Source organism: Thamnophis elegans, chromosome 2 (assembly GCF_009769535.1).
Source record: "Thamnophis elegans isolate rThaEle1 chromosome 2, rThaEle1.pri, whole genome shotgun sequence".
NCBI classification, from domain to species: Eukaryota; Metazoa; Chordata; class Lepidosauria; order Squamata; family Colubridae; genus Thamnophis; species Thamnophis elegans.
In genome coordinates, this window is record NC_045542.1 from 129,687,265 (window position 1) to 129,707,776 (window position 20,512).

Consider the following 20,512-nt stretch of genomic DNA (forward strand, 5'->3'; position numbering starts at 1 on the left):
ACCTTGCCAGATACTGAATAAGTCAGTATTCTAAAAAAGCTAGACCAGCGGTGTCAAACTTGCATCGTCACGGCAACGTCATGTGACATATCATGACTTTTTCCCTCTTCGCCAAACTGGGTGTGGATGTGGCCAGTGTGTAATGCATCTGGCCCTCAGGCCACGAGTTTGATAGCCCTGAGCTACATGATCTGAAGAGAATTATTAGCAACAACATGTAAAGTTGCTAGATCTTTAATAGACTTGGTCACTCCAACTGTCCAAGAAAATACAACCTATTTTGAGAATCTGGTTATTCATCCCCTATTTTAACATGGAATATAAATATGGAAAAGAGATCAAAGAGTCTTTGGGAGTGTTTTCTACCTTACTCTCTACTCCTTAATAAAACACCACAGCATACAGAAAATGTACGTGATAGAATTGAAATAGAAACTGTCAGATAAAAGGAAGTAAGCTGCAGCCCAAATCTTGGTGAGTTACTAATTGAGGAGGCCTTTGGAATAGGAACCATTATAAAGACATCACCCTCAGCTCAACACTTATTTTGGATGTAGATACTATTCTGAATTGTCAACCTGAAAAAGTATCCAACCAAGTTTCTGCTCACCTCAAAACCCACTGGAGCGTATGGAACTTTAAGACAGTGATGAAGGTAAACACATTTCAAACCTACGTAGGTGGGTTTTTTTTAAACCCTGGAGGAATTTTGGATAACTTCACTCTAGTTGAAAATTGAAAAATTGTTTTTTAACCCCAAATTCCTGTACCTTTTCAATCACCCCAGTAACATTAAGTACTGACTTGGAATATCACTGGCTGGAAGAACACAGTAACAGATTAGAATATAATGGAGTTCTTCTCTAACTTTGGCTTCATAGTAGTCGAAGAGGCATGGATGACTACAGATGTGAAAACAATTCATTTACTAGGCTTTAAAGCCTGGACTATTCCTGAAAGGAAATATAAGAATAAAGGGTGTATTTATTTGAATGCTGATTACTTGTATGTCATATAAGGTGATATTTTATCTAAATGCTGATTCCTTGTATTTAGCACATACACATTTTATTACTATATTTTCTTTTATCTACTTTATCCTGGATTTAGATCATGTATTTTATTTTTATTATTTTATTGATATGGTCATAAGACTAATTAATTATTTTTAAAAACATGCTTAGTAATTGATTGTTGTTATGTATTTTATTGCTAAACATTGTATAATCTCACTCAAGAAGATACCTCTAAATATTTATATGACTTGGTAGTCTATAACATACTACCACAATAGGGGTTTTTTGGTTGTATTCTTTTACTTTCATTTACTTTTGCCTGAACACTTTTGACTGAATTTATTATGCGGTAACAAAGCAGCAAATAAATTATCTCAGATCTGTTCACTCAGTGGATAATATTTATACTGTTCAGTGCAAGAAAAAAGAAAGATAAGTAACAGAAAGAAAATAAACATTTTGATGTGTTCTTTGTTATTTTCATCATTTGGGAAGAAGTGGGGCGAATGTAAATATTTAAAAGGGCTGAAATGGGCCCTTTTGGCCAGACTGAACATCAGAGACCAGAATACAAATGTTGTGACTCCAGCTACAAAGAATAGAAAGTACACCAAGTGTCTGATTTTTGAGAAAACTGGCTTGATTTAGAAGGATGATTCAGTCAAATCTTCTTTTGATTACACTATTTTTCAGGGTAGACACACCAGAGTATAAGACGTACCAAGGTTTTGAAGAGGCAAATTAAAAAAAAAGTTTTGCACTCTGCAAACCTTCCCAAAACAGCCCATTTTTTTTCAACAAAAGGGAGGGGCATGAATAGCCCTTAGGAGGCTTGTAGAGTGCTCCGGGGGGGGGGGGGCAAAACAAGCAAAAATGGTCCTTTTTTGTGAAAACAGGCCCCTTTTTTGCTAAAAAAAGGGGGGGCATGGATAGCACTCTATAAGCTTTAGGAAGCTTATTGAGTGCTCTGGAGGGGAGTAAAATTGAGCAAAAAAACAGTCCATTTTTTTCTCATTTCTGCCCTTTCCAGCCCCAAGAAGCTCTCTGAAAGTTTCCTACAAGCTATGCCCGGCCATTTTGAAGGGGAAGGGGTTTTGGGAGGCAAAAAAATGCTGTATTCAGTGTATAAGACACACAGCCTTTTTTCGGAAAGGAAAAAGGTGTGTCTTATACTCTGAAAAATACGGTAAATCTTCATCTTAAGCTTTACACATCTGTAGTATATATACTGTACTGATTAAAGGCAACCCAAGTCAAAATATTGGTTAAAGCTAATTCTAGCAGAGGAACCTACCTCCCCCAAATATCACATACTGTAGTCCCTATATATCCTATGCATTCTTCTCAAGTACTGTATCTCTTCCCACTCTACCCATTTTCAGAGCACTGATCCCATTCCCTAGACTACACCTCTCTTCTTTCTGACCAGTAATTGCCTAGAGAAATTAACTTTTCCAAAGTTTATTCTTGACATGTATTTTACAAAAAATGTTATCTATATAAAGGTTATTTTAAACCACATGGGATGAGGAAACTAATTGAAGAGACAGTTCATGTTTGCAAAGGGTAAACGTCTCCTAAGGTTCTCTCTGCCCACCTTGTCAGACTTAAAAACAATGTCATTTAATATCAATATAAAAATAAAGCCTCATTACTTCTAGATAGAAAATGAAGTCTAAGCGGGGCTGTTGATGTCTTGATTGAGGTCCAGCCCCGCTTAGACTGGGTGCATGTTGTGTTTCTTTTTAATCTGCTGTGTTTTATTTGTTTTTAATCTTTTCTTAATATTTCTATTTCTGTAAGCCGCTCGGAGTCCTCCGGGATTGGGCGGCCTATAAATTTAATAAATAGAATAGAATAGAATTAAAATGTATTTGTGATGTCTGAAGGAAATGTTATTCATTGATTGATTCATTCATTCATTCATTATGTAGATTTAAAAAGTACAATGACATTAAAATTAAAAATATTCAGCCAAAATAGATGATCACTTCTTGCCTTAAATAATTTGGGCCTAAATAACTTTAAATATTCCCTTTGGGAGGATCAGTCTGCCTGCTTTTTAAGACCAGGAATGGAGTATCTTTTTACCTTTATGCTTTTGAAGACTGTTCAGTTATGTTCAACTAACAGAGAAGGCCTTTTCCCTGGTGGTCCCAGAAATAAAAAAATGAATTGCCATCAAAGACAGCTTTTTAAAAAGCCCTAAAGATGTGTTGTAAGCATTCCAATGAATAGAATGCTTTGTTGTACTGGATTGAAGTATTACTGAATTTTTATAGATAATTAAATAAGAGCATTCTGTATGTGAACTATCTTTTGCAAATCTTTATCCAGTAGCATTAATTCTTCAGCATCATATAACATACTGGCTTTTTCTGTGTACTCTATAACACTCTTCCTGCTCCCTGACAAAGTTCTTGCTAATCTCAGATCACTTCCTTTTTTCCTTTCTTCCAAAACATGCATGTGGAAGGCACAGGCTATTTTATTCTCTTTGTGGTAGGATGTACTCCACAAGCTGCTAGAGTTTACCTGTCTGTTTAATGTACATCTTATAAATAAATCTCCTTTCAGTTAAAGTTATCAAACATGCTTCACTATCAATGATCACATCGATTCTATGTTCTTAGGAATGTTCAGATACAAAGCAGATACTTCAACATCAACCAATCACAATTTTAGCCCCAAAGAAATTGTGTATTAGGTAGAAAGCTTGACAAGTATTTGTCAATGTGAATATATATGAGTATATAAGTATATATGAAAGACTACAGAGAACAGAAAAGATTCAAATATATAAGTCGAGCAAGAATTAGACTTCAAAATGAGTTGTCATTTTCAAAGGGAGAAAAACCCCTACTTTTTTTCCTCCATGTAAAAACATTTTGCAGTAGACAAGCTTTGTAAGCCCCCAAATTAAAGTAAGTTGATCCCAGGGTTGTTAGGAATAGACCTCACTGACAAGCAAATCCAACTCAATCCTTTCAGAATTTGAAAGAGGATTTTCAAAGCTGATGTTTCAGTCCAATGCTTATATCTACTGCAAAGCTCTCTAAAGCTTTGTCTCTCATAAAAACCATTATTAGCATATCACTCACTTTGGTCAATGCATAGAAATTCCAGAGTTGCCTTAAACATCAGTTAAGCTATGTATGAATTCTTCAAATGAAGTTTAATGAAGGCATGAGATACTGCTGTGCAGCCAAAACCTCCTTGCTTGTCTGTTTCTTCAGTCACGTAAATATATTCCTTTTTAATGTTTTGCTTTTACTATCCAGGGAAGAATACAAATTGAAAATGGAGCTTTGACTATAACAAACTTAAACTTGACAGATTCTGGCATTTATCAGTGTATAGCAGAGAACAAACATGGTACAATATATTCCAGTGCCGATCTCCGAGTTGTAGGTAAGTCACAACTTTACTTTCTGTCTTGTTGTTATTCACCAGATATTTTTCCTCCTGCTGCAGTAGCTGTCATGTTTTCCTACGCCATATTGAAAATTTAGCAAAAATGCTTTCACAGCACTCAATTTATCAGCATTTCTGTGTAATTTTCTCAACGTATCTGAGGGATGTGGTGGAGGATAAAGAAGCTCACTATATTTTATAGCTCAATCATTCACTGATTTAAAACAAGGACACCAAGATAAATTATTAATGATGGGAAGAAGAGACACAAAGCTTGGATACCAGCCCAGTGATTAAAACTAATCACACAATTGAGAAGCAACATTGGCTCAGCATATTACTGACCTTCTGCATTGTAGCTTTGGTATACTTGAGAATGCAGTGTCATTTGAAAATGACTGATAAGTTTCTCTGACTTTTTTATTGATAATATGAGTGTAAGGATCCATTCTTAGTTATGAAGGTGATATAGATAGTTCCCTACTTACAACACTTTATGACTGTGTGAAGTTACAGCAGCACTGATAAAAGTGACATGACCATTTATCACCATTGCAGTAGTCCTGTGATTAAAATTTGGGCAATTAGCAACTGATTCACATTTATGATGGTTACAGTGTTCCAGAATTATGTGACCTCCTTTTGCGAACTTCTGACAAGCAAAGTCAATGGGGAAATCAGATTCACTTAACAACCACGTTACTAAGAACTTCAGTGATTCATTTAAGAACTTTGGCAAGAAAGATTATAACTGGGGCAAAACTCACTTAACAACTATCTCTCAGCAACAAAAATTTTGGGTTCCATTGTGGCCGTAAGTCAAGAATTAACCTAGTTTGCTTTTAGAAGGTTTTATCCTCATGCACAGGTAAATTGGCAGAGGTTTTGCTATGTTCAAACAGTAACCAACTTTGCATCTTAGTAACCAATTTTGAATTTTTATATTGTTTCTTAAATCTGTTTAGGAGTCATATTGTGTATCCTTTGAGTTAAGGAGTCATATTGGTCTCTTTGGTACTGTGTAAGTGAGAGGGACAAATGCACCATTCATGCATTTTTATTTCTTTCCATTCCTTGGTGAATTGCCTTGATCTGCTCCCATATACATAACTGCTTATGTGATCAGCAGAATCGGGCATATACGATAATAGTGAAATAATAGTGTTAAGGTAGTTGAAAGATATGAGTGCAAATCTGAACAAAGCTATTAATTAGACCATTGATTGTGCAGTTATCAGTTTTGATGCCCAAATTAACGTCTGACAATTTAACTCATAATATAATTTATACAGATCATTTAAATCTAGATTGGTCAGTGAAACTGATTTTTGAATGAAATTAAGGAGTAATCTGTCTTTGTCCAATCTGGTGCCCAGTGATCATTCTTCTACCATGTTAATCTTCAAACATCTTCTTCCAGGAGTTTGTTCATTTGTAATCCGGATACCTGAATTTTAAATTTAAGATTCTCTTTGTTTAGCAGAAAGACAGACTAAAATGTATCTAACAAAACTGGAAAAAAATCTCCTGAAAAAGTCTTCAACAGTAATATTATTTTGAAATAGACGAATAAAAGAAAACTCTTAAGTCATTGAATGAGTATAGCAGCAACATACAGTAGGCTTAATTAATTTTTATGTAGCTAAATGCAACTTCTATTTATTTATTTGTTTTATTTACATTCTTGAACTCAACGTCTTCTTCCAGGAGTTTGTTCATTTGTAATCCGGATACCTGAATTTTAATTTTGACATTTTATTTAAAAAAATTACATTTATTTATTGCAAGCTCTAGAGAACTTTATGATCTATATTAGCATAGAAACCCATAGAATAGATAGATGATAGATAGATAGATAGATAGATAGATAGATAGATAGATAGATAGATAGACAGACAGACAGACAGACAGACAAACAGACAACAGACACAGAGTGAATATATTCAGAAAGGTCCTTGGTGCTCTCTGAGCTTGCTTATATTCTTGCAAGCAAACAGACCAATCTGTCCAGCTAAAATTATAATGTTCCAGACCCATTAATTCTTGCTGAACTTTGTGTGATTCAAGTAGAAGTCTTGTTGGAAGAAAATCAATTTCACTCTACTCCACATCCCCATTCTATAATATAAAGTCTTACAGTAGCCAGTGAAGCCAGCTAACTGGCAGTGCCTTCCCAATTGTGGCTGATCTCAGAGTAGAATTGGACCTAGTTAGAGAAAGTAAGTAGCAGAGCTTTGGCTAAACTGGGAAATTTCCCTCCCAGAAAGAAATACTTGAATGTCTCAATGAAAGTACCTATAGTCAAGCTCAACCTGAAGGACATTTGTCAGTGAAAATATATTTACATGTTTTTTTTGCATTTTTGCTAACATTATCCCCCATAGTCCTTTGAATATTTTAAACAGAACATAAGGAAAGAAAAACATAATTTATCTTCTCTTTCTCTCCCTTAAATCTTCCATCTTCTCCCTGTCTCCTTCCCCAAAGTCAAAGGTATCACCAAGCAGTCTCCTGACCGAGACTGAGTAGTATCTTGCTACTCTTTTTCTATCTCCAGGACAGTCTTCACAATAAATTTAAACTGCAATTTTGTTATAGTTCTTGAAAAATCAATTTATGGAAGTGCTCTAATCTAATCTTACATCTGTTCTCCCCCTGTATTTTCTGAAAATCTGTTTCCAAACATAGCAAAACAGCTTTGTTATATAGAAAATGCGGTAATGAGAAAAGGTGGCAATGCTTCATCATTAGCACCATTAATAACTTAGTAATATCTTCTTGAAATAAACCCCTGCAATTGAAACCTGAACTCTGACTTGAGTTTGATTCCACTTAGTTAATGCCTTTTTCCTGACTACTTCTAAAACGAGTGCCAAATCACTCTAGGATATTTCTCTCTATCTTCCTATGTCAAAACAGGGTTCATTGGCTTATTTATTGGGGGAGGGGTAGCAGTGTTTTCACAAAATGGTGGTTGCACTTTCAAATGCCTGCCATGGGACAAAATGGCTGGTAGAATGGTCATGACCAGTCACAAAATGCTTATTTACCATAAGGTAAAATAGTTTCTCAAGATACTTTGTACCTCATCAGGATTTTCATCGAATACAAAGACATTACTGCAAATAAATATGATGTGAGATGTCTTTGCTTTCTTTTATAGCACGCCAGCAACTTGCATTTATAAAAATAAAGTTGGACAGAGGGACTCACTGAAAGCAAAGGAAGTGTCTGGGGCCTATTGTTACCACTAAATGCAATGTTTTAATATCAATTGTACTAAATATTGTGAATTCAGCCAGGCAAATGGGTATCAAGTCAATACCTATCGTTAGAATGTCACAGCAAGGGAGAAACTGGCCACTGTAAAATGACAAATGCCTGAAAATGTAGGTCTTTGGAGTCTTCTCACAACCGGTGAACTGAAAGTAAAGCCTTTGTTTAATCCCATTTTAATTCAGTGGCATTTTAATGTACAATTTCTATTTCAGTGCTATTTTGGCTATTTTGGCTGAACAGAATAGGAATTTCATATTCTTCAATGGTTAATGAAAAAGAAAAAAAGTAACATGAATTGTGTAACTCACTGAGGACATGCTGGAGAAGTTGTGTTTCATAGTTAATATGTTTCTTCTGCTGCTAGCTTCTGCTCCTGACTTTTCTAAAAGCCCAGTGAAGAAATTGATTCAGCTTCTAAAGGGCAGCACAGCTCATTTTGAGTGCAAGCCAAAAGCTTCCCCTAAAGCGACAACTATTTGGAAAAAGGGAGGTGAGCTGCTCCAAGAAATGAAAGGTATTATGTTGTGAATGTCTTCCTGTTATAATTTAAATATTGTCATATTTTGAAAGAAACAACAACACTAATTTAAGATAGGTGCCAAATGTGCTGAGTAAGTAATCCAATTTCTATACTGTATATACCCTGTTTCTCTGAAAATAAGCCTCCCTGGATAATACCCAATTGGGCTTTTGAGCACATGAGCTAAAATAAGCTCTTCCCAAAAAATAAGCCCTCCCTGGAAATATTGCAACACAGCAACAGCTATGGGATGACCACGCTTGCCGCCTCCTACACCTCAAAAATAATAAGACTTCCCCAAAAGTAAGGCCAAGCGCTTAATTCAGGGGTCAAAAGAAAATGAGACCCTGTTTTATTTTCGGGAGAACATGGTAGTACAGATGAAAGAGGAGGTTTCTACTCACTAAGAACAATATGCCACATAAAAGTATCTTGAGTGAAATCTTTTCCCAGGTGCTTATTCGAAATTGTGTTGGGACTATTAATGACGGACTTTAGGGGAAAAAAATTACCACCTTTGGTCTTTACAAACTTCTAAACAAATGCCTTAGATTTGGCTTTAGAATTGCCACATCAATTTTCACACCTACTCTCTGCAGAAACTGAGCTACCTGCGTTGTTATGAATGAAAGTTAGGTGTTGGTTGATAAACTTAACTATGAAAGTATTTTACCACTGTCTTTAGCACTATATTAGCATGTGTGATGCACTTCATTTTGTGTTTACTTCTTCCATGCCAGTGTTCCTTTTTGTGTGTTGCTTCCCAGTATGTTAATTCTGTTTGAGAGTTCTGAAAGAACCTCTTATGCAGGTGCTGTGAATAATGGATTTGGAGCCGTAAAAGGAGCAAAGATGCAACTGAGCATTTTTCTATAGACTCAGATATTTAAGTCTCATTCCCACTTGAAGGATTGGAGGAGTTGTAATATATCCAAATAGTAAGGTGATCCATGTAACTCCAGGATTCCTATTATCTTATGGCCTAGATCTTGGGTTTGGGCAATGGTCAGGCTACATAATGATTGACTTCAAGTTGCCTTTCCAAGTTCTTTAAATTGTAGCCTATATTGTTCTGATCTTACTCCATTTCAACTTTCACAAATTCTTGCTTTCTTCTCATGTCCTTCTCATTGTTGCAAGCAAAAAAAAAATATACTAAAAATTGGAGGTTATTCCACCGAAGATGATCCAAATATACACACAACACATCCCTACAGATCAGTAAATTTTATTTTATATTTATATATTGAAACTTTGGAAAAGTTATAATCATAGCACATATCCTAAATGAGAACTTCAAGATTGGGGAAAAATGAAAAAAATAATAATATTAAATATGGTCCTGACTCAGCTATTGTTTTGAAACAATTCAGAAAATTAAGACTTTCATACCCATCTTTTACATACTTGTTCATCTATCCAATTATAAGCACTGCTTAATTCACATTCTTTGTGGGTGTGGAGGCATTGGGATAGATAGAAATGTCAATATACAAAGCCTATGAATGGCAAGTACCTGTAAGTATGTCTGGAAGAGGAGTTAGAAGAGAAAAAGGTTTACATATTCTTGATAGGGACATTCAACAATGACTCTGCCATCAGTGCTTAATGCTAAGGTTTATTGTAAATTCCAATTGCCATTTAACTGATATAAACTCAATTTATTAGAACAGAGAGAAAAGGAAGTCAGCATTTTGATATTAATGCAGTCTTTCTTATTATCTCATCCTTAATAAACTGAGTAAGTTGATCTATTCATCCATCCATCCATCCATCCAAGATAGAGAAGGGTGTGGGTGGGAGACAAAGGGTGAAAGGGGAGAGGGAGAGTGATAGCTAATAAAATCCAGAATAATATAATGAAGTAGAATAATGGGAGATTCAAGGCAGACATTTTATATAGTACAGTATGTAATAAATTATACAAAAGTCATTTTTACAGGTTATACCAATGACTATCAACTTGAAGGATTTTAGAAACTTTGATAATATCTTTTCAGGTAATGTTATCAATGACTATTAATCATGATGGCATTTAATTATTTCTAGGATCAGAAGCACATTCTTCTCAGTATCAATTGATGGGAAAACTCACGAAGAGAAAGCTGCTGTTCTCAGATCTTTCTTATGGAAAGTGTAAAAGAAAATGTGGTGAATTAAACTGATTTTTAAAATCTAAATAATGATATATATTTTATAAGGAAAGACTAGCTAATGATACAAAAGAAAATATACTGAAAATCAAATCTAGTAGATTTTCGAAGCATTCTTAGAATGACAGGATAGAATTACAGATGATTGCTGATGATGATATCTGTTCTATCAGATCCAAATCTCAACAATTTTTTGGATCATCTCCAAATTTTTCAATCATATGGAGTTGTTGTTTTCTGTTGTTTTATGCTTTGTCTGATGTCAGTTTTGATGGTGTCTGGTTTGGGTGACCTTGTTTCCTTTTAGTGCTGGTCACTCAGAGCATAATTGCCTTTTCCTGTGATTGCATAAGATGGCTGAAATAAGGTAGAATTTTGTGATTTTGTCTTCTAGCAATCTGGTTTCATATGCTCCATCCCTTGCTTGGTTTTCACCTTTGTTATTCAAGGAATGTGCAGAAGGCTTCTGTAATACTACAGGTCAAATATGTCAATTTTTCTCCTGTCTGGTTTTTTCTGACTTTCTCAACTACAGATAACTGTAGGAAATATGATAGTGCAGACTAATCTGCACTTCCTTGCCAGATTGGTGGTCTTGCTTTTCTATACTCAATTCATGCTTATCATTGCTGTGTGATCCAGTGCAATTCAACACTTTTATTTCTGGACTGTGATTACTGTATTGATCAATTTGTGCTCCTAGGAAAGTGAATTCTTGTGTGCATTCGATCTCTTCACTGTCAAGTGAACACCATTGTTATTTTGACATTTTCATTCAGAAATTTGCATCATCAGCATACCAAAGACTGTTGATATTCCTTCTTTCAATCTTTATTCTTATTTTTAATTCTTCAAATTGCAGCTTCCTGACAATCTCTTCAGTTTACAGATTAACAGAGTTGGAAGGGACCTTATAGATCCTTTCACTCAAGCAGACATTACACCATTTTTGACAGATGGCAGTTCAATCTCTTTTTGAAAGCTTCCAGTGATGAAGTTCCCATGTCTGAAGGCAAGCTGTTCCATTGGTTGATTGCTCTCATTGTCAGAACATTTCTCCTTATTTCCAGATTGAACCTATCCTTGTTCAGTTTTCATCCATTATTCCTTGTCTGGTCTTCAGGTGCTTTGGAAAATAGCTTACTTCCTCCTATCTGTGGCAGCCCCTCAAATATTGGAACATTGATATCATGTCTCCCCTGGTCCGTCACTAGACTGCCCATGCCCAGTTCCTGCAACCGTTCATCATTTGTTTTAGTCTCCAGTCCCCTAATCATCTTGGTTGCTCTTCTCTGTACTCTTTATAGAGTCTCAACATCTTTTTTATAGTGTGGCAACCAAAGCTGGATGTATTACTCTAGGTGGTTTCTACTAAGTCTTTATAGAGTAGTATTAGTATCTCACTTGATCTTGATTGCATCCCTCTGTTAATGCAATTTAGGATTGCATTGGTTTTTTTAGCTGCCACCGCACACTGTTGGCTCATATTTAATTGGTTGTTCACTAAGACTCTAAGATCCCTATTACAGTTACTGCTATTAAGTCTACTTTCACCCAGTCTATATGTGTACTTTTGGTTTTTCTAGCCTAAGTGTAAGACTTTACTTTTCTCTACATTGAATTTCATTTGGTTAGATAGGGCCCAGTGTTCAAGTCTGTCAAGAGGCCTCTGGATTTTAAGACTGTCATCTAGGGTGTTGGCTATTCCTGCCAGTTTAGTATCATCCGCAAATTTGGTAAGTTCTTCTATTTCCTCTCTAAGTTGTTTATGAAGATATTCAAGAGTACTGAGCCTAAGACGGAACCTTGTGGTACCACACTGCTTACTTCCCTCCATGTAGATATAGTACCATTAAGAACTACTCACTGAGTACAGGATGTCAGCGAGTTACAATTCCATCTGATGGTGATGCTATCTATGCCACATTTTTCTAGCTTAACAAGAAGCACCATATTTTTCAGAGTATAACAGTCCGTTTTTCATAAAAAATGAGCCTTTTTTTGCCTTCCCTCAGCCCCCAGCAGCACTCTGTAGGCTTCAGCAGGGCTAGGGCAAGGCAAAAACTGGAGCATTTTTGCCTTGCCCCAGCCCTGCTGAAGCTTGAAGAGTGCTGCTGGGGGCTGAGGGAAGGCAAAAAAAAAATTTTCTTACCTCTTTGAAATCTTGGGCGTCTGGTGCGTCTTATGCACTGATGTGTCTCATAGTCCAAAAAATACGGTAGGTTGTGGTCTACTTTGTTGAATGCCTTGCTGAAGTCTAAGTATATTATGTTCACTAATTTAGTCGTTATGCTGAAAAATGAAATAAGATTGGTTTGGACTGATCTGTTTTTAACAAACCCATGCTGACTTCTAGTTATTGTTTTACTCATTTCTAGATGCTGGCAGGCCTGCTTTTTTTTTTAAATTATACTTTCCAGTATCTTTCCGGGTATTGTTGTTAGGCTGATTGGTCTGTAGTTTCCTGGGTCTGGCTTTTTCCCCCTTTCCCCCTTTTTGAAGATGATAATCAGCTCTTTTCCAGTCCTATGGTAGTTCCCTGGTGTTCCAGGATTTTTGGAAGATGTAGTGCAGTGGTTCGGAGATGACATCTGCCAGCTCCTTTAGAACTATGGGAAGTAATTCATCAGGTCGAGGTGGCGCAGTGGTTAGGGTGAAATACTGCAGGCCACTTCAGCTGACTGTTATCTGCAGTTCAGCGGTTCTAATCTCACTGGCTCAAGGTTGACTTAGCCTTCCATCCTTCCGAGGTGGGTGAAATGAGGACCCAGACTGTGGGGGCGATATGCTGACTCTGAAAACCGCTTAGAGAGGGCTAAAAGCCCTATGAAGCGGTATATAAGTCTAACTGCTATTGCTATATGTTGTATATGTGTTTGTGTGAGGGATAGATGCAGGAGCCATGGAATCAGAGAGTAAGATGTTTATTAGTAGGTGACAAGCGATTCCGAATGTGTTACAATGTCACAGTATTTATATTCTCAGGTACCAACTGTCATTTAACTGTCATTACAACCACCAATCACAGGCTGTGCTTCGCCCCCAATTAGAACGCAGCACAGGCTGTTGCTGGGCTATAACACTCCTTCCCCCCAGTTATTTGCATACGTGTATTTTATTTGCATTTTCCGTATTGTCAATTTGCGTGTTATTTGTTTGCATTTTTGTGTTATCTGTTTATTTATTTGCATTTTTGTGTTCATGTTCAACATTTACAAGTATTTGCATTTTTTGTTTTTGTTTTATGTTCAACATTTACAAACTCTTTTACAAACTCTCCTTCCCCCCAGTTATTTGGCACATTTTCATATTCACATTTGCATATTCACATTTGCATATTTACATTTGCATATTTGTATTTGCATATTTAAATTTGCATATTCAAGCTCTGCGCATGCTCACAAATCATGGAGGCTGGAGAGCTTACATGGAGGGAAACTCAAAGAAGTCCTGTTGGTAACTTTTCTGTTGGGCTTTGTTCGATCGGCATGCAGGCAGGGTTCCGCTGTTGCTGGAAGGTTTAGCAGACAGGATTTCTGCTGACTTTTGCTGCAGAGAATGGTAGGCTTCTGAAACGGCTGTGGAGGCTTCTGTTAGAGAGCGGAGACCGGCCCTGGAGGCGGCTGAGTTGTTCCTGGCTCGTTAGGAAGGCAGCAGGCAGGCTTTTGAGTGGCCAGAGTTGCTCCTTGGGAGGCAGGCAGCTTTGTAATGCATGTAGCAGGCTTCTGACAGGCTGGTAGTAGGCTGCTGGCTTTGGAGGAAGAGCAGGCTTGTCGGAAGCTGCTTCTTTGGAAAGCTGTATGAAGAGTCAGAGGCTTCTTAGGCAACAGTATCCGTGTATTGCAACACTAATGTTTGTAACAGTAGCAAACAGTAGACCGGATAGACTCTAAAGTTGTGTCTGGTAGATCTTCGCAGCAGAGAGGCAGGCAGACAGGCAGCTTCAGCCACGGTTGAGCCAACGCGATTCGTAGCTCGTCCCTGAGCAGAGGCGGCGGCTCCAGCCAAGGTTAAGCGTAGGTTGCCCGTCCCTGTGACTGATGGAGTCCGCGCCTGTGGATCTACTCAGGTTGGCGTGATCGGAGGCGAAACCTGAGGCAGTGGCAACTGCTGCTGCAGCTCTGACAGGTCTTCAAAGTATTTCTGTTCGCGTTTGCTTGGTTGCATTGCGACTGGCTTATTGTTTATTTATTCTTATTCCAGGCTCTGCGGAATCGCGATCCCACCTTCGTCGCCAGTGTTGTATATGTGTGTGAGGGATAGATGCAGGAGCCATGGAATCAGAGAGTAAGATGTTTATTAGTAGGTGACAAGCGATTCCGAATGTGTTACAACTGTCACAGTATTTATACTCTCAGGTACCAACTGTCATTTAACTGTCATTACAACCACCAATCACAGGCTGTGCTTCGCCCGACCAATTAGAACGCAGCACAGGCTGTTGCTGGGCTATAACACTATAGGTCCCTGTGGCGCAGTGGTTAAATGCAGCACTGCAGGCTACTGCTAGATCAGCAGGTCAGCGGTTCAAATCTCACCGGCTCAGGGTTGACTCAGCCTTCCATCCTTCCGAGGTGGGTAAAATGAGGACCCAGATTGTTGGGGGCAATATGCTGACTCTCTGTAAACCGCTTAGAGAGGCCTGAAAGGCCTATGAAGCGGTATATAAGTCTACTGCTATTGCTATTGCTATTTGTATTCATCTAGATCAGACAGGTTTTCTCTTATCTTTTTTTTTTTTTTTGCTTATTTTAACTTTTATTTCTAGTCTGTCTTTTGCAGTTATGTTTTTGGTAGGTTGGACTATTGTTTCTTTTTGCATGAAGGCCGATGCAAAGAATGAGTTAATACATACATGAATGAAATGAAAGATGAAAGATATATTTTGTATTCAATAGAGCAGTTGTAGATGTTCTTTTGATATTCTTGAGATTTTTCTATAATTCAGTGGGAATTTGCAATATGGTTACAAATACCCTGACTCCTTCTGAAGACAGTTTGAACTTTGAATAACTCTCAGCAGACATTATTGTATGATTTTAAGAAAAATCTTGCCAGTATGAGGAATGAGGGCAATTTTGCAATAATTTGAGCAATCCTTGGAGGAATCATCTTTTGGCACTGTTTATTTTCAATGCTCTGGCCATTAGTTCATTTTTCAAATTTTCTGGCACCAGGTTCTTGTATAGGCCTCAGCAGTTCTGCCGAGGTAGGTATCAACCCCTCAGGTATTGTTGGTTGGCTGTGGGCTCATTGTTCACCTACGTTCCCTAAAGATGACTGTTTCTATTTCTGCTGCCTTTTCTTATCAGTTTCCTTTCCGAGACTGGTCTTCTTTGTTGCTGGCATACAGCTGTTCTCTATATTCTCAGCCGTGTTAGTCAAAAAGTCCTTTCTCATGTTTGTTTTTATGATACTTTTACAAGCAGTAAATGCTATTGGAATCCTTTTGACTTGCACAAATGCATTCCTGATGTGACTCTTCATGCAGTATTTTTCTAGCTGTTTGCAGCACTAGCCCCAATAAACTTTGTTGTCTTTCCTTGCTGCTCTTTGGAAATCCACATTTTGAGTCTATTTGATTTGACTCATTTTCTTTGCTTTCTGATAGTTTCATCTGAGAACCATTTGCGCTTTTTTTCTGGTTTCTTGTATTTCTTGCAACTTCTCAGCAGTGTCCCACAGTTCAATTTTTTTTTTAACCTCAGTGAGTGAAAATGTGGAAGGGATGTCAAAATTCTTTGATGGTACTGCCTTTGATGTTATGTAATTTGACTCTGATCTTAGTCACCAAAATTCATGCAGTTAGCAGTTCAGTGATGGCTGCATAGGACATAGTCAGTCTGATTACAGTACAGTTTATTTGGTGGGTCCAAATGCTTATGCTATTTGAACTAGGTATTCATGATTTTCATGGTAAAATTGAACCCAACAATTGCATATATATTATTCCCCTCACCAAGTTCAAAGCTTCCAGTGATACCTATTTCTGCTTGCCTGCCAATTTTAGCATGTAAGCACTTTGGGCATTTGCTCCAGAACTTTTTCAATGCTGACAAAGAAGTCCTCTGTGTCAACTTTATTGCATTAGTCATTGGGGTGTAGACTTGGACAACTGAAATTTTAAGGGGTTTGGTTCAGATACAGATGATCATAATGTGATCATCAACTTACAAGAAGCTTTCCGCTGCCTGGCAGATGCCCCTCCATTCGTTTCCCTGGTGACATGTCACAAGTAATAGATAGTTAATTCCTCAGACTGAAAACAGTCATTTTCTATCCATCATAGCTCACCGACTCCAAGTTGGTTGATTTTCAACCTGGCCCTCTCCTATTTGATAATGTCTAATTTACCCTTGGACATTCCACATTGCTATCCAAAATATCTCTGTACAGTACAGATCTTTTGTTTCAACAATGGCTGCATTAGCAGTTGGGATTCCTGCTGCATTTGCCCCAGGCATGTCATTAATGCCTTAACTATTCACTGCAGGTTCTTACTCTTCCCCAATAATTTGCTAAATACCATCTGACTTAGGTATCCTACTATGCTCATCATATCTGATTCATTTGAGAGCCTTTCCAAAAACAAGGTTTTTTACCAGGAACATCACCAGTTCTTACCTCAACCCTCTATTTATTCCGACTTGGTAATGGCTGGCTTACACTTTGATTATCTATGTGTGAAGAAATATTAATTGGATTTAGAAAAGAAAATGCAATATAAACTATTTACAGAAGAAAAAAGGTGACTACTTCGTTTAGACTACCAAATCACATCATTTACATGTATATAGTATGTATATGTATATTTGGGATTCAGCCAGTTGTTTCCGGTTCGGGCAAACCAGTAGCAGTGCCTGCGGGAAGATCTGCCCACACATCCTGACGTAATGTGCAAACACTGTGCATGCCCAGAAGGCGGTGTGCATGTGCAAATGAGGTGCAAACAAAACGAGCACGCTCTCACATTTGCAAACCTGTAAGGAAGATAAGTGAATCCTACCTCTGATATGTATATGTATGTATACATGTTTCGGTGCACACATAGAAACATCCTATCAGATGTATATACTCAGAGGAAACCACATAAAGGATGAGGTGAAGAGATGGAATCTCTGACATTTAGAGAAAACTTAACATGTGTCTTAGTGATATCACAAAAACATTCTTAGAGTAAAGCATGCACATAATAGAAAGAACGCACAGTATCTATTCAGAATTGCTGATGCTTAACAATGAGTTGTTACTGCTCCCTCCCCTACTTGTTTACTAGACAATACAAATTATTCAGGAAATTTGATGTAGTGCCAAAGGAACTAATAAAGCCAAGCAACCTGGCAGCACTATGACAGTTTAGAATCAATGCTGACAAATGCAATATATGAATGTTGGAAGGGAGATATTGAACTATCCAGGTATAAGAGTCGGTTGTTATAAATTAACCTGTAACTGCTTAGATTGGAGCCTCATTTGTAGAATGTGTTCAGTCTATAGCTGCAGTCAGAATAAAATGAACTAAGATATCAAGATAGAAAAAGATGTGTAGTAACTTGAATTGTTGTTACACAAATTGATGTTAATGCCCTTAGACATTTAATATTCTATCGCAGAAGGGGAATCAGCAATGCCAAATGACAATTCAAAAGAATTGAGAATACTTTCAGATGAATAATAAGGATGAAAAATGGTAATTTATAGCTTGAGAAAGATATATATACAAATTGATGGAAATCTTTAGAATAGAAAAAAACTTTATCACATTTAATATACCCTGAAGTCAGTTAATATCTAACATCTTTAAATGGAGGAATAATGCAGTAGAGGAACTTCAACTTTGAGGAAACAAATTGCCCGTATAGTCCTTCCTGGAAATCTATGACCTATCTTTCTGACAGTTTGCTTTTTCAGAGATAGAGAAAGCAAAATAGATCAATTATTGGTTTGATTCAATTGATAGAAAAGACTTAGTCAAGAAAAAAAAAGTAGTATGATCAGTAGTGGGATCTTTGGGGTCAGGTGATCAGGTAGCACTCGATTATTGATGGTAAGGAAAATTAAAGCGGAATGCAGTTGAATACATATGATGATTTTTTTTAAAAAGGTGGATTTAAATGTTCTTTATAAAGTAATGAAGAAGCTGATAGAAAATGCTGAACTTAGTGGAAATATTTGTTCTCCATATTTTGGAAAATGTTACTTCTGTTAAAGAATAACATTTTCATTTACCTCTTTCACAAGGTCATATTTGATCTTCTATCAGTACCTTCCACAATTTATCAAGCCAGGGATCACCTATTTACACCCATGCATTTGTCTCTGTTCAATGTAATTCTATTACTTTAGTCTGTCAAAATAATTTTGAATTGTATTGTCAGCCTCAAGATTCTTAGCCAATTATCTTCATTTCAAAACAATATCAAGTGTGGGGGAGAGATAGAGAGGGAGAGGGAGAGAGAGAGAGAGAAATCTTGGAAATCACATGTGATTACAGTTAAATATGTGTGACATATGATGGAATCACAAATAGTAAGGCATTCAACTCTAGTCCTGTTGACCAATTTGAGTGCTAAAATTTCTAAATCTTGGGAAGTAATCCACTTCTTCGTTTTCAATCAGACTACATTCCAAACTATTCTGGCAACTACACTTAAAATTATTCAGAAAACTTGAAACAGTTTGAATAAAGTGAGTGAAAGTGACCAGAGGACTAGAAATGAAATCATGTGAAGAGTTTTTAAATGAATGGTTATGCAAACTTGAGAAAATATTAGTACAGGTAGTTCTTAACTTGCAAACTTTTTGTTTAGTGACAATTCAAAGTTACACTGGCACTGAAAAAAAATTACTTGCAATCAATCCTCAACTGTCACAGTATCCTCATGGTCACATGATCAGAATTCAAGCACTTGGCAACCAGCAGTCTTCCCGATGGTTGTAGCACTTTGGGATCATGTGATCTCCATTGGTAACTGTCCCACCCAGCTGACTACAGAGTCAAGTGAGGAAGCTGGATTCACTTAATGACTGTGTGATTCATTTAACACCTGCAGTGATTTGCTTAAAAAAACGTGGCAAAATTATAAAATTGGGTATTGCTATTGAAATACATGAACTTCTATAACAAAGAAATAGGTTACGTCCTTTTGACTCTGATGCTAGAGTTCATGACATGGAAGAATGGATTTAAATTAGAAAGGCAAATTTCATTTAAATGCTACAAAAATATTCCTTGGTTCCAAGTGGAAAGTGGACAGCCAATTGCCTTGGTTGCTTTAGTTTGGACTTGTTCACTGAACAGCAGCTTAAACATGCTGGCCAAAATGGCTTCTTACAGCTAATTCTTATGACTCTAATCCAAAAGGTCTGTACTTTTGGGCAGAGTTTTTGTCTTGGAAACCTAGACAAAAATGTGAGGCTAGGAGGGAGGTATTAAAATAGTGTCCCATCTATATCAATGACCTGTATTGTTTCACTGGATTTGTCTTCTTCCCCATTCTGATGAAGCCCACCTGGAGATTTGAATTCTTTATCTCAACTCTATGGAAATAACCCTGCTAAGTTTGATAGCTGGATGAAGGAATATAAATTGAAATTGAATCCAGACAAGATAAATATTTCTGTTGGTAATGGAAAACTGGATTTGAGGATTGATGTTTTTGACAGGATTACATTCCCCACGAAGGAGCACCTTTGCACTCTAGGAGAGTTGATTTGTCTCAGCTACTACAGATGGCAGCTCTGATGAGGCATGCCTTTGATTAATTACACTGTGAGTTACTATAGCTTTTAATTCCTTTGGTGTTGATTATTGACTCTTTGATTAGATCTAATATGATTACTGCAAGCTTTATCATGGACTCTTCCTTGAAAACAGGTTCAAGTTCAGATGTCTTATGTTGCCTTTTGGGAAACGTATATACTAATACCAGTTGCTTATCTGACACAATTTAAGATCTTGATACTCATTTTTAAGGCTGTCTTTCTAAAGGACCATATAATGACATTTAAACAAACAATGTGAGAAATTTTGGGGAGGCAAGGGGAAAAAATGAAAAGGAAATTAGACATAAGCAATCAAGAAATAGAAGGAAAGTCCATTGGTAGATTATCTTATAAATGGCAATTGA

The 20,512-nt window shown here is 37.0% G+C and overlaps 1 protein-coding gene across 1 annotated transcript in view; it reads left to right on the forward strand.

Moving 5' to 3' along the window:
* Window positions 1–20,512, forward strand: part of LOC116524011 (contactin-3-like) — a 109,168-nt gene that overhangs the window by 46,488 nt on the left and 42,168 nt on the right. Inside the window, 2 exon segments of the mRNA XM_032239109.1 lie at window positions 4,298–4,427; window positions 8,074–8,233. Of these exon segments, the coding sequence (XP_032095000.1) occupies window positions 4,298–4,427; window positions 8,074–8,233 (290 nt within the window).